We start from the raw sequence: 15,322 nt of genomic DNA on the forward strand, positions 1-15,322 counted from the left end.
TGTGGTACGGATCCCAGACTGGTGAGCAATATTCAAGCAGTGGGCGAACAAGTGTACTGTAACCTACTTCCTTTGTTTTCGGATTGCATTTCCTTAGGATTCTTCCAATGAATCTCAGTCTGGCATCTGCTTTAGCAACGATCATCTTTTTATGATCATTCCACTTTAAATCACTCCTAATGCCTACTCCCAGAAAATTTATGGAATTAACTGTTTCCAGTTGCTGACCTGTTATATTGTAGCTAAATGATAAAGGATCTTTCTTTCTCTGTATTCGCAGCACATTACACTTGTCTACATTGAGATTCAATTGCCATTCCCTGCATCATGCGTCTATACGTTGCAGATCCTCCTGCACTTCAGTACAATTTTCCATTGTTACAACCTCTCGATATACCACAGCATCATCCGCAAAAAGCCTCAGTGAACTTTCGATGTTATCCACAAGATCATTTATGTATATTGTGAATAGCAACGATCCTACGACACTCCCCTGCTGCACACCTGAAATCACTCTTACTTCGGAAGACTTCTCTCCATTGAGAATGACATGCTGCGTTGTGTTATTTAGGAACTCTTCAATCCAATCACACAATTGGTCTAATAGTCCATATGCTCTTACTTTGTTCATTAAACGACTGTGGAGAACTGTATCGAACGCCTTGCGGAAGTCAAGAAACACGGTATCTACCTGGGAACCCGTGTTTATGGCCGTCTGAGTCTCGTGGACGAATAGCGCGAGCTGGGTTTCACACGATCGTCTTTTTCGAAACCCATGCTGATTCCTACAAAGTAGGAAAGTCATTATACTCGAACATAATACGTGTTCCAAAATTCTACAACTGATCGACGTTAGAGATATAGGTCTATAGTTCTCTACATCTGTTCGACGTCCCTTCTTAAAAACGGGGATGACCTGTGCCCTTTTCCAATCCTTTGGGTCGCTACGCTCTTCTAGAGACCTACGTGTATTGGTTGGGAATATTTTTGCTGTTTATGGTGTTATCAACTGTCGATGTGTGTTTTTCGCCGTGTTTTGTTTGCGTTGTGATATCTACAGGGTGCGTCAAAAAAATGTATACACACTTTGAACTGCCATAGACAATTTATTTCCCGTTCTACAAGGTTAAATATCTGTGAGAAAGTAATGTTATGATTCTTCAACAGGTGGCAGCAGTGGCAAGGAAGTAACTGCAACATGGCGGACGTGCGTTTGAGCTTCGAAGCCCGGAAGCATATAATTAAGTAGTACTGGAAGTTTGAGAATGTAGCTGCGGTTCGAAGACAGCGGAGCAGTGAGTATGGTACAGAACCACCTTCAAGGTTAACAATTACACGTCTACGAGACAAATTCGAAATTCATGGAACAGTGTGTGATGTGCATAAAGGTCGATCAGGGCGACCTCGTACAGCTACAAGTGATGATTCCACAACTGCGGTCTTGGAACTGTTTCAGCCCTCGCCTCAAAAATCTTCAAGGCAAGCGGCACGTGAGAGTAATGTAAGTGCTAGTAGTGTGCTACGCATTCTGAAGAAAGGCAAGTTTCGTGTGTACATTCCAAGGCTGGTGCAACAGCTAAGTGACGACGATCCAGATCGAAGGTTAGAATTTTGTGAATGGGTTCAGGAGATGGTGAGACTAGAACCGGGATTTATGGGTAGCATAATTTGGTCGGATGAAGCCGAATTCAAACTCAATGGAACTATCAATAGGCACAATTGTGTGTACTGGGCTGAAGATAATTCTCACATTACAGTTGAAAAGGCTGCGAATTTGCCTGGTGTAAATGTGTGGTGTGGTTTGTCTGCAAGGGGACTCATTGGGCCTTTCCGCTTTGAAGGTACTGTTACTGGAGAAACGTACCTAACAATGCTTGCTGACTTCATATTCCCTGCCATTCGTGCATTATACGGTAAGGATGAGTTTTATTTCCAACAAGATGGCACCCCGCCACACTGAGGCGTAGCGCCTTCGCATCGCTCCTGTCACTTGTTAGGATGATATCGTTATAGGCATGAGACATCGACAGATGTCTCCAGCTGACATGGACCTGAGTTACGGAGCTGCACGTAGTTGTACTAGTAGGCGGCAGAGGTCAGCAGTTGACGGACAGTGCTAGCAGTCGTAGTCAAAACAATGTTGTAAAGTTATGTTTGACTAATATTTAATGTAGTTGCATAATTATAATTGTTTTATATGTGAAGTAATTAGCAGTGTGAGTGTTGTATGAGTGAAGAAAAACAGAAGTAAATCAAAAGTGTTTTGTTTATTCACGAAGTACCAGTTAAACTATACAGGGGATTTACTATAATTAAAGGCAGTCAGTTTATGGTACTAATAAATCGTGAGTAGAACACAAATTAATCGGTAATTTCAGAAGGAGTAATTTTATATTTGATACTTTTCTAAATTTATTTATTTAGCAATCGCCATAGAAAGAATTGTTTTACTATGTTTGGTCATTGATGTAAAGTTCGGGTTAGCGCGGGATAATGCTGCAACCTGATTTGCTGTTTGTGATATCAGCCAATCAGAAAAATGCAGGCTCGCGCCAATCTATGCTGGGAACAAAGCCTTTGGTGTGATCTAGGTCGGTCGGGACTGAGGGCTCGAACTAGTAAGATCTGATTGAAAGCAGCTCCGACGAAAGTACTGTAAAATCGCGGAAAAATGCTAATTACGAGTTCGCGAAGTAGTACAAAGCGTATTTAAGTGAACGGTATAGTGGAAGTCGTGTGGAATTTCGGACGGAATATCAAAATTATTGCTTTTGACTGTTAGTTAAAACCGCATGGCGTGTTGTGCGAGCTAAGACTGGAACAGGTATTACTTGTAGACCAGAGTGCACAACATTTGAGCGAGCATTTTCGTAACTAAACGATCTAGTGAACTCTATTAACTTCGGTAACGGGTGTAAATACCATAAACTGGCTACGTGTGTGGTTGTGGTGTGCGTGGGAACTTTACATTGTGTAGACACTTAGTACGGACTTGGCAGTATTAACTGTGATCTTTATCGTAAAAATACACCTGAAAATTTACATTGCCAAGTTAAAATTTTATTTCAGTACTAGCCACATCCCATTTACCGGACAATTCTACACTCCTGGAAATGGAAAAAAGAACACATTGACACCGGTGTGTCAGACCCACCATACTTGCTCCGGACACTGCGAGAGGGCTGTACAAGCAATGATCACACGCACGGCACAGCGGACACACCAGGAACCGCGGTGTTGGTCGTCGAATGGCGCTAGCTGCGCAGCATTTGTGCACCGCCGCCGTCAGTGTCAGCCAGTTTGCCGTGGCATACGGAGCTCCATCGCAGTCTTTAACACTGGTACCATGCCGCGACAGCGTGGACGTGAACCGTATGTGCAGTTGACGGACTTTGAGCGAGGGCGTATAGTGGGCATGCGGGAGGCCGGGTGGACGTACCGCCGAATTGCTCAACACGTGGGGCGTGAGGTCTCCACAGTACATCGATGTTGTCGCCAGTGGTCGGCGGAAGGTGCACGTGCCCGTCGACCTGGGACCGGACCGCAACGACGCACGGATGCACGCCAAGACCGTAGGATCCTACGCAGTGCCGTAGGGGACCGCACCGCCACTTCCCAGCAAATTAGGGACACTGTTGCTCCTGGGGTATCGGCGAGGACCATTCGCAACCGTCTCCATGAAGCTGGGCTACGGTCCCGCACACCGTTAGGCCGTCTTCCGCTCACGCCCCAACATCGTGCAGCCCGCCTCCAGTGGTGTCGCGACAGGCGTGAATGGAGGGACGAATGGAGACGTGTCGTCTTCAGCGATGAGAGTCGCTTCTGCCTTGGTGCCAATGATGGTCGTATGCGTGTTTGGCGCCGTGCAGGTGAGCGCCACAATCAGGACTGCATACGACCGAGGCACACAGGGCCAACACCCGGCATCATGCTGTGGGGAGCGATCTCCTACACTGGCCATACACCACTGGTGATCGTCGAGGGGACACTGAATAGTACACGGTACATCCAAACCGTCATCGAACCCATCGTTCTACCATTCCTAGACCGGCAAGGGAACTTGCTGTTCCAACAGGACAATGCACGTCCGCATGTATCCCGTGCCACCCAACGTGCTCTAGAAGGTGTAAGTCAACTACCCTGGCCAGCAAGATCTCCGGATCTGTCCCCCATTGAGCATGTTTGGGACTGGATGAAGCGTCGTCTCACGCGGTCTGCACGTCCAGCACGAACGCTGGTCCAACTGAGGCGCCAGGTGGAAATGGCTTGGCAAGCCGTTCCACAGGACTACATCCAGCATCTCTACGATCGTCTCCATGGGAGAATAGCAGCCTGCATTGCTGCGAAAGGTGGATATACACTGTACTAGAGCCGACATTGTGCATGCTCTGTTGCCTGTGTCTATGTGCCTGTGGTTCTGTCAGTGTGATCATGTGATGTATCTGACCCCAGGAATGTGTCAATAAAGTTTCCCCTTCCTGGGACAATGAATTCACGGTGTTCTTATTTCAATTTCCAGGAGTGTATGTATGTTGCGACCTGCAGTAGACTGTAGTGGCCTTGTATTTTCTACTACAGCTTTTAGCTAGACAAATGAACATTGCTGGACACTGGCAGGGCGGTAAAAAGAAACGTGCCGCGCCGCAGCACTAGCATAGGGACGTATGAGCACACCTGGATCACAATGTGGCAGGCCAGTGGATAGGACGAAGGGGACTAATCGAGTTTCCTGTACGCTCTCCAGACCCCACGCCGCTGGATTTCTTCTTATGGGGCACAGTAAAAGATGAGGTGTACAAACGTAAACCACGTTTGTACACACTTTGGAATGAGATTCGGGCAGTGTGCGCAGGAATCTCATTGGACACTTTGTACGACGTATGGAATCAGTGGTGACTCGTACTCAGAAATGTATTGACGCTGAAGGCCACCAGTTTGAACATTAATCACATTTGCAAAGTACATTTATTTTTCCAATTGTAATTTAAGCTTTCCATTTCCAGAAATGTAACATTGTAGAACGGGAAATAAATTTTCTATGACGCTTCAAAGTGTGTATACATTTTTTTGACGCACCCTGTATGAATTCGTTTGTTTGTTGTGTTGGTGAATGTGGATTTGCGGTTATTGTTTTTTTTTTTGTTTTTTTGTTGTATGTTATTCTAGTCAATAGTTCACAAGTTTGAATCAACAGCCTAATAGTCAGATAGTTTCCGCATTTGCACGGCGTATGCAAAGTGTTTTTTGCAGGCGCTGGTGACGCAGAAGGTGATGTCTGTAACCGCAGTGGGGCCCGCCTGCCGTGTGTACGCTGCCTGGAGGTGGGGGTCTGCAGATATAGGCGGCCGAGCAGCCGGCGCCACGGCAGTCAGCAGTGGGCGAGCCATGGCGCTGGTACGAGTTGTGGCATCTGTGGTGGCGGCCGTCGTGCTGGGGCAGCGCGCCGCACTTGCAGAGGGCGCCTACTCCGTGCCGGAGCCCCACATACAGGCGCTCAGGCCCAAGGGGGTCCGCTTCTCCATACCAGGTACACCACGCTACCTGCCAGACTCACTGCTACCGTGCTCTAGACCAAAACTAGTTTTCGTTCTATTCCATTTACAATCTGAAATTTCAAGGGTACCAGTGATCAACTGTTTGGAGAAAAAGGTCCTCCACAACTTGTACAGGAGAGTAGAAGGATGTGCAAGACAGACGTAGCTGGCGAGGGACGGAGACAGAATTGTAGGCTATCTGCCACATTGTTCAATTTGTATGCCGACCATGTAGTACAGGAAACTAAAGACAAAGGTAGAAAGGAAATTAAAGTTCATGGAAACTTCAGGGGCGTAAGTTTCCGTCAGAAGATCGTACAGTCCAATCACGCAAAATCGCCGTGAGCATTGAGGCAATGATCCCACCGATGCACCAGGTTGAAGCTATCCGTTTGGTCCTTTTGCACGAAGAAGTCCGTAACTGCCTGCTACACATCATCGTCCGACAGGAATGTCGAACTTTCACTGCCTTTTTTAAGGGTCGAAGGCATGAGAGATAAGGACTATTGGGCGAATATGGGGACGTGTATTATCAAGTCACGGTTGATTTTCGACAAACATGCTGACCCGTACACATTCTTCATTCTTCGATGGGTGTCTATCGGTATTTGTCCTTCGGCAGCCAAGAAGAGGACAACAGCACGTTGGTCCTGTTTCGACACATTTGATAATAACCTCGCCACTGTACACGTTTCCGCATTTACAGCACCCACGTCGAAAAACACAAATGCCGCACTAATCCCTCGAACACGTGTCAGCGCATTCCCACGCGCATCGGAGTCGCGCTACGTTTAGCCATCGTATTCAGACGGAAACTTTTCGATCGCCCCTTATAATTAAAAACTTCGACTATAATTTCTTAGACTTTCCCAGCGATTCGTAGTTATCTAGTAGAATAGGGTGTACTCAAGTGGTCCGCGTCTTCCCTACATGATATTTCGACGTCGTAACTCGGCATCTTCATCAGGTGTTTCTAGAGACTGACGAAGACGACGGGTCATGACGTCTAAATATCGTGTTCGGAAGTCGCAGACCACCGGCAGTACACCAGATTCTACGAGATGACAAAAACTCTGAGCTTTTTTGATGACATTGTAATCTGTGACACACGGGGAAGGAGTTGGAACATCGGTTGAACGGAATGGACAGCGTCTTGAAGAGCGTTATAAGATGAACACCAACAAAAGTTAAATGGAACGAATTGAATGAGGCGATTCCGAGGGAATTGGATAAGAAAATGAGACACTAAAAGTAGTAGATAAGTTTTGCTAGTTTGGTAGCTAAATAGCTCACTTTGACAAAAGTAGAGAGGATATAAATGCAGTCTTGCAACAGCAAGAAAAGTTTTTCTGAAAAAGAGAAATTTGTTAACATCTGAGCCTTTTCTGAAAACACGTGACTTGTGTGTAGCTTTATGTGGAAGTGAAATGTCAACGATGAACAGCAAAGACATTAGCTTTCGTAACATAGTGCTACAGATGAATGCTGAAGATGTGGTGGCTACATTGAAAAGCTAATGAAGAGGTACTGAATCTAATAGGAGAAACAGAAATTTACTGCAGAACTTGACTAAAAGAAGAGATTAGTGGACAGGAGACATCCTGTGGCAATATCGTAATGGCAGGATTCCGAGCGTGCGGAACAAGAAGGGCGGGGGAGAGGGGGGTGAGTAAATTTTTGAGGGAGATCAAGGCTTAACGATAGTCAACTCAATGTAAGTTGCTATAGTTGTGGAGCGAAGGAGACACTTGCACAGCATCGGCTAGCGTGAGCTGTGCGTCAGACCAGTCCTCAGACTGAAGGTCAACTGGTTTATTAGAAAATAAATGCCGGAGGAGAAACTAGAAGGAAGAGTACAGTTTAACGTGCCGCCGACATCGAAGTCATTAGAGACGGAGCAGAAGCTCGGAACGTTTATGGGATGGTTAAGAAAATCGATCGTGCCCTTTCAGAAGAACCATCCCGGCATTTGCCTGAAGCGATTTAGGGAAATCATTGAAAACGTAAACTCGGATAGCCGGACGTGGATTTGGACCGTCGTCCTCTCGAACGCGAGTCCAGTGTACTGATCACTGGGCCACCCCTCTAGGTGTGGAACTAACGAGGAGATAAATGTTGACTGGCAATAGCCACAAAAGTTTTTCCTGGAAAAGTGAAATGTGTTATCATCGAATATAAATTTGTTAGGAAGTATTTTTTGAAAGTATTTCTGTTGAGTGTATCATTATAAGAAAGCAGGCAGTGGACGATAACGGAGGCTTTTTAAAGGTGATGCTACAGAAGAATGCTGAAGATTTGATGAATGGATCAGAAGAGGAACAGAAACGAATCTAGGCGAAAATTGCTTTGTGAAGCAATTTGAAAAAAGCACGAGTAACGCAGTAGAACAGTTACTGGGGAATCAAGAATAGGTAATTTGTAATGGAGGGGAGTAGATAAAGATCAAGAATTGAATGTATATACAGTTTCGAATGGATGAGGAAGCATCAGATAGGGATGATGTTACCTAGCAACGAGTCTTTGGACGAACACCGCAACTACTTTAGTATTGTAATACTAGTTTGAGGCTTGGTCCCACTATGAGGTATGGTCAGATAAAAACGTAAGTTAATGCTTTCCTCAGCCCAAAAGCAGTTTTAACATTGCAGTGTTTTATTAGGCATGGGGTGCTACGTCTTTTTCTTTCCCCATCCTTTGAAGTCAATTACCAGAGCAGTTACAGAGGTACCAGCAGTATAACGGGCACTCAGAACTTGGCATTTCTCACACATGCAAATCAGTGCCAGAGATTGGAGAAGCGGTAAGCAACAGAAAAAATCCTAGTGCCAATCCCCACACCACTGGGTATTTAGTCTGACAGCCGCGCAGTCACCGTGCCCACATTTAGTAATTTGCGACTTAATACTTCCTTCCACCGAAGTGCCGCTTCATTTATTGGTAAACCACAAGATAACAGTTCTTTCATTTAAAGTCTGAGACAAGACAAGTGCCCTGGAAAGAATGCGAAATTCGTTGCGCCATATACTACTTGAAACTGTCCTGTCAGCAGCATCTATTCACACAGCAGAGCACAAATTCAAACTGAAGTCTTACAAGGTAACGATAGTGCTTCATCTGAACAGATAACGTTGTTTGACGTCAGTACTTCAAATGGCTATTGCAGTCTGAGCGCAATGTGGGAGTTGATCTTGAAATGCTCATTTTGTATGAGGTATGGCTGCATTTATCGAGGCGCGTGCAATCACAGGCCAATAGATGTTGCAGTACCGAAAAACTTCAGCAGTTACATCAAGAGCATCTGCATGATCTGGATACGGGAGTGTGGTGCTCAGTTAGCGCAACACAAACTACTGGACTGATCTTCTTCCACCAAGTCGTACCTTTTGATAGGTTTGTGAACAATATACTGCAAGCTTTTTTCAGCGAACTAACAGCTAATAAAAAGACTTAAAAGTTATTTCCTGCAGGACAATGATAGAGGTCACACCTCCAACGTGTCTGTAATAGTATTATGAGGATAGTCCCTATAATCAGAATCAACTTTTAGTATTTTCAAACTCGTATGGCCCCACAAACGTTTCCTTTTTTCTAGTAATGGTCTTCCGTAGAATTCTTTCGCCACCTTTATCTGCCAACTTAAATTTCTATGTTCTTCTCTATACTGTGTTCCAAACGTACACTTTCAGAAACTTCTGAGTTCCGTACCAATATCAGATATCAGCAGAGCTTTCTTTGTCTGCACTTATTTGATTCTGATATATTCCTTACTTCCTCTGTTGTGTTATAATCTTTCTTTCTCGTTAGCAGATTGTTTCACTTCTTCCATTACCATGTTGATCCCGCCTTTGATGTTAAGCAAGTTACTCTCCTTTCAACGACTCTTCACCATCTTCGTCTTTGTTTAACATTAGCAATATTCTGCGCTAAATATTCTGTCCATGCCTTACAACAGACCATCAAAGTATTCCTTAAATCCAACCAAACTAAAAAGATTCTTTGATAGAGTAATCCAAACTATGTTGAAAATTATGTTTACATATTGATAAGCATTCAGAAAATGTGACACATATTGAAAATAGCTTTTTCGTTGTTAATCTATATCTGTGTAACATAAAAACGAATGCATGTTTGTATGTATGTTCTACCTCTCCTCCTAAAACACTGGATCGATTTCAACCAAATTAGGAACATATACTACTTATTGTCTGGAAAGAAATGGTAAAAACCACCGAAGTTCCATAAAGGCATGGGTGGGAGTGAAAAGGGATGGTAGCCACTGACATCTAGATGGCTTCGCAGGTAGTAACAGAATGCGTTACAGAGGATATACATGCGGACGGGCATGGCTGAAATGAGAGAATGGGAGGAGGAGATGCACAGAGAAAGAGAGAGAACGAGACGGATTGCTGGAGGGAATAGGGTATGGAATGAGGGGGGGTGTAGGAGATGGACCAACTGATGGGGAGAGGAGGAGATGGACAGATGGTGGGAGGATGAGATAGAGAGAGGCGAAGGAGGAGATAGAGAGAGAGGGGGGAGGGGGGAGGAGGAGGTAGACAGAGAGAGGCGAGGAGAGATGGACAGAGAGAGGGGAAGAAGGTGGACGGAGAGAAAGAAAGAGAAGATGGATAGAGAGAAGGGGGAATGGACAGACGGAGAGGGGCGAACAATGAGAGGATTATTAGAAGATGGAAGAGGAACAGGTTGTGAGGATGCAGATGGAAAAGGGGCAGATGTGAAGAGGCAGATGGAAGACGGACAGATGTGAGGAAGCAGATGGAAGAGGATCATATTGTGAGAAAGCAGAGAGAAGATGTACAAGGTGCGATGAAGCAGGTGGAAGAGGGGAAGAGAAATGGCAGGGGGAAGCTAGGGTAGGGGAGACATTTAAATTTTTGCTGATTATTTTTATGGAACAACAGCTGAGATCTACCATCATGTAGGCAGTCTGTGTGTTGAGCGGCAGTTGGGTTGCAAAGACAGTGACATATCAATCAGACCATCTCTGCAATGCCTGAAGCAGTTTTTCCCATACTTGGTACACATATCACTTGCAACCTGAAAAAAATTACTGTTACAGTTAGATATCAATGGCACCCCTGCGACTGAGGTAAAGGTGAAAAGGAGTGACGTAAAGGCATAACTCAGGGGCGCCTGAAGCAATTTCAGCAAACTTTAGTGTATAAATGACTCATTTATTTGTATATAAACAAGGTGGTAAAGATACCCCTATAGCCCCTAGGGGTGGGGATGGGAAGGGAGTGAAAATTGTTCTAAAACAACCGGTTTTGGTATCTCTCTCCTCTATTTAGCTGACATAGAAAACTTGAGAAGTATGTAGTGCAATTTGTCTCTTACTTTTGCTGTTCAGTGTGTCAATCAGGTTGCGAGAATGAGGCGAGCCAATACTTTTGGACCAAAGATTATGCCACACAGCTGAATACCACAGATTAATTCAACATCCTCTCTGGGGTCGTATGTTGTAAAACAGCAGACCTTGCCGTTGGTGGGGAGGCTTGCGTGCCTCAGCGATACAGATAGCCGTACCGTAGGTGCAACCACAACGGAGGGGTATCTGTTGAGAGGCCAGACAAACGTGTGGTTCCTGAAGAGGGGCAGCAGCCTTTTCAGTAGTTGCAAGGGCAACAGTCTGGATGATTGACTGATCTGGCCTTGTAACAATAACCAAAACGGCATTGCCGTGCCGGTACTGCGAACGGCTGAAAGCAAGGGGAAACTACAGCCGTAATTTTTCCCGAGGGCATGCAGCTTTACTGTATGATTACATGATGATGGCGTCCTCTTGGGTAAAATATTCCGGAGGTAAAATAGTCCCCCATTCGGATCTCCGGGCGGGGACTACTCAAGAGGATGTCGTTATCAGGAGAAAGAAAACTGGCATTCTACGGATCGGAGCGTGGAATGTCAGATCCCTTAATCGGGCAGGTAGGTTAGAAAATTTAAAAAGGGAAATGGATAGGTTGAAGTTAGATATAGTGGGAATTAGTGAAGTTCGGTGGCAGGAGGAACAAGACTTCTGGTCAGGTGACTACAGGGTTATAAACACAAAATCAAATAGGGGGAATGCAGGAGTAGGTTTAATAATGAATAGGAAAATAGGAATGCGGGTAAGCTACTACAAACAGCATAGTGAACGCATTATTGTAGCCACGATAGATACGAAGCCCACACCTACTACAGTAGTACAAGTTTATATGCCAACTAGCTCTGCAGATGACGAAGAAATTGAAGAAATGTATGATGAAATAAAAGAATTTATTCAGATTGTGAAGGGAGACGAAAATTTAATAGTCATGGGTGACTGGAATTCGAGTGTAGGAAAAGGGAGAGAAGGAAACATAGTAGGTGAATATGGATTGGGGGACAGAAATGAAAGAGGAAGCCGCCTGGTAGAATTTTGCACAGAGCACAACATAATCATAACTAACACTTGGTTTAAGAATCATGAAAGAAGGTTGTATACATGGAAGAACCCTGGAGATACTAAAAGGTATCAGATAGATTATATAATGGTAAGACAGAGATTTAGGAACCAGGTTTTAAATTGTAAGACATTTCCAGGGACAGATGTGTACTCTGACCACAATCTATTGGTTATGACCTGTAGATTAAAACTGAAGAAACTGCAAAAAGGTGGGAATTTAAGGAGATGGGACCTGGATAAACTATAAGAACCAGAGGTTGTACAGAGATTCAGGGAGAGCATAAGGGAGCAATTGACAGGAATGGGGGAAATAAATACAGTAGAAGAAGAATGGGTAGCTTTGAGGGATGAAGTAGTGAAGGCAGCAGAGGATCAAGTAGGTAAAAAGACGAGGGCTAGTAGAAATCCTTGGGTAACAGAAGAAATATTGAATTTAATTGATGAAAGGAGAAAATATAAAAATGCAGTAAGTGAAACAGGCAAAAAGGAATACAAACGTCTCAAAAATGAGATCGACAGGAAGTGCAAAATGGCTAAGCAGGGATGGCTAGAGGACAAATGTAAGGATGTAGAGGCCTATCTCACTAGGGGTAAGATAGATACCGCCTACAGGAAAATTAAAGAGACCTTTGGAGATAAGAGAACGACTTGTATGAATATCAGGAGCTCAGATGGAAACCCAGTTCTAAGCAAAGAAGGGAAAGCAGAAAGGTGGAAGGAGTATATAGAGGGTCTATACAAGGGCGATGTACTTGAGGACAATATTATGGAAATGGAAGAGGATGTAGATGAAGATGAAATGGGAGATATGATACTGCGTGAAGAGTTTGACAGAGCACTGAAAGACCTGAGTCGAAACAAAGCCCCCGGAGTAGACAATATTCCATTGGAACTACTGACGGCCGTGGGAGAGCCAGTCCTGACAAAACTCTACCATCTGGTGAGGAAGATGTATGAGACAGGCGAAATACCCTCAGACTTCAAGAAGAATATAATAATTCCAATCCCAAAGAAAGCAGGTGTTGACAGATGTGAAAATTACCGAACTATCAGCTTAATAAGTCACAGCTGCAAAATACTAACACGAATTCTTTACAGACGAATGGAAAAATTAGTAGAAGCCAACCTCGGGGAAGATCAGTTTGGATTCCGTAGAAACACTGGAACACGTGAGGCAATACTGACCTTACGACTTATCTTAGAAGAAAGATTAAGGAAGGGCAAACCTACGTTTCTAGCATTTGTAGACTTAGAGAAAGCTTTTGACAATGTTGACTGGAATACTCTCTTTCAAATTCTGAAGGTGGCAGGGGTAAAATACAGGGAGCGAAAGGCTATTTACAATTTGTACAGAAACCAGATGGCAGTTATAAGAGTCGAGGGACATGAAAGGGAAGCAGTGTTTGGGAAGGGAGTAAGACAGGGTTGTAGCCTCTCCCCGATGTTGTTCAATCTGTATATTGAGCAAGCAGTAAAGGAAACAAAAGATAAATTCGGAGTAGGTATTAAAATTCATGGAGAAGAAATAAAAACTTTGAGGTACGCCGATGACATTGTAATTCTGTCAGAGACAGCAAAGGACTTGGAAGAGCAGTTGAATGGAATGGACAGTGTCTTGAAAGGAGGATATAAGATGAACATCAACAAAAGCAAAACAAGGATAATGGAATGTAGTCTAATTAAGTCGGGTGATGCTGAGGGAATTAGATTAGGAAATGAGGCACTTAAAGTAGTAAAGGAGTTTTGCTATTTGGGGAGCAAAATAACTGATGATGGTCGAAGTAGAGAGGATATAAAATGTAGGCTGGCAATGGCAAGGAAAGCGTTTCTGAAGAAGAGAAATTTGTTAACATCCAGTATTGATTTAAGTGTCAGGAAGTCATTTCTGAAAGTATTTGTATGGAGTGTAGCCATGTATGGAAGTGAAACATGGACGATAAATAGTTTGGACAAGAAGAGAATAGAAGCTTTCGAAATGTGGTGCTACAGAAGAATGCTGAAGATTGGATGGGTAGATCACATAACTAATGAGGAAGTATTGAATAGGATTGGGGAGAAGAGAAGTTTGTGGCGCAACTTGACCAGAAGAAGGGATCGGTTGGTAGGACATGTTCTGAGGCATCAAGGGATCACCAATTTAGTATTGGAGGGGAGCGTGGAGGGTAAAAATCGTAGAGGGAGACCAAGAGATGAATACACTAAGCAGATTCAGAAGGATGTAGGTTGCAGTAGGTACTGGGTGATGAAAAAGCTTGCACAGGATAGAGTAGCATGGAGAGCTGCATCAAACCAGTCTCAGGACTGAAGACCACAACAACAACAACATGTGTGAATTATATAAATGACACACACTTAGTAGGAGAAGCAGCGGGTAAAAAGCTAATTGTCAATATAAACTGCACGATACCGGTACTGTTTGATCTGATGTACTTATGACGTCAATTATTTCATATTCCTTTCACCGCTGATCATTCCATACCATACGCCAAGGAAAGCAAGTTCACGTTTTAACCTTAGCAATACCAACGCAGCACCCCCAGAAAAAATTAAAGAGAAACAAAATTCGTTAATTGTTGTTACCTTTGAACAACATACTTTTTAAAGAGGTACTGATGTCTTAGTAAGAGCCAGAACATGAAAATATCTTTTAGCGCACCCTTAGCAACATCAACGCACTTTCCAAAATCAACGCTCTTTCAGTAACGTGTACTAGCAGAGGGGGGGGGGGGGAGGGGGGGGGGGAGGGGGGGCGAGGCGAGTACCTTATCCCCACCCTAAAATGAAGTTTAAAATATGCAGATTTCGTTACCTGGTTGATTTTTGCTCACAACATACTTTTTAGAGAGATATTGATGTGTAAGTAAGATCTGAGCCGAAAATATTTCATACGACATTCATTGTGGAAAGTGATCGCTACTACTAGGACTTAAATTTTTTGGTTAAGTTTAATTCAAAGTTTAAAACATTCATGGAATCAGAAGAATTCACCAAAAATAATGATTTTTAAAAATTTTAAAATACAAACTAACTCGATTACAATATTTCCAAATGGTGGGCGTGAAGAACACTCCCCTCCCCCTTGGCACTGCGAGCGTTAATGCTGTTGCTTTATTCTTAACTATTGGAAATTAAGTATCGGAGTGCTTATAAACCTTCCGCAGTCTTGCCTTGAGAATGACAGGGTGTGCGCCTGTCGAAATATTGGCGTTTGTCGACGACGTGCCCGGCTTCATTTCCGTAAATTGTGTCAACAGATGTAAATTTTGTTTCTGAAATACCACAGAGGGTGTTATAACGCCGTTAGTGTTTACAATGCAAGGCTTTCATAAATTACTTGTGTAGA

The 15,322-nt window shown here is 43.9% G+C and overlaps 1 protein-coding gene across 1 annotated transcript in view; it reads left to right on the plus strand.

The window, feature by feature from the left end:
• The first annotated feature begins 1,469 nt into the window (after window positions 1-1,469).
• LOC126473773 (gram-negative bacteria-binding protein 3-like) overlaps window positions 1,470-15,322 on the plus strand; it is a 49,378-nt gene continuing 35,525 nt past the window's right edge. The window contains exons 1-2 of the mRNA XM_050101038.1: window positions 1,470-1,501; window positions 5,251-5,527. Coding sequence (XP_049956995.1) covers window positions 5,272-5,527 — 256 coding nt within the window. The 5' untranslated portion in view covers window positions 1,470-1,501; window positions 5,251-5,271. The remainder of the gene's footprint in view (window positions 1,502-5,250; window positions 5,528-15,322) is intronic.

This window comes from Schistocerca serialis, chromosome 4 (assembly GCF_023864345.2).
Source record: "Schistocerca serialis cubense isolate TAMUIC-IGC-003099 chromosome 4, iqSchSeri2.2, whole genome shotgun sequence".
In the NCBI taxonomy this organism is placed as follows: Eukaryota; Metazoa; Arthropoda; class Insecta; order Orthoptera; family Acrididae; genus Schistocerca; species Schistocerca serialis.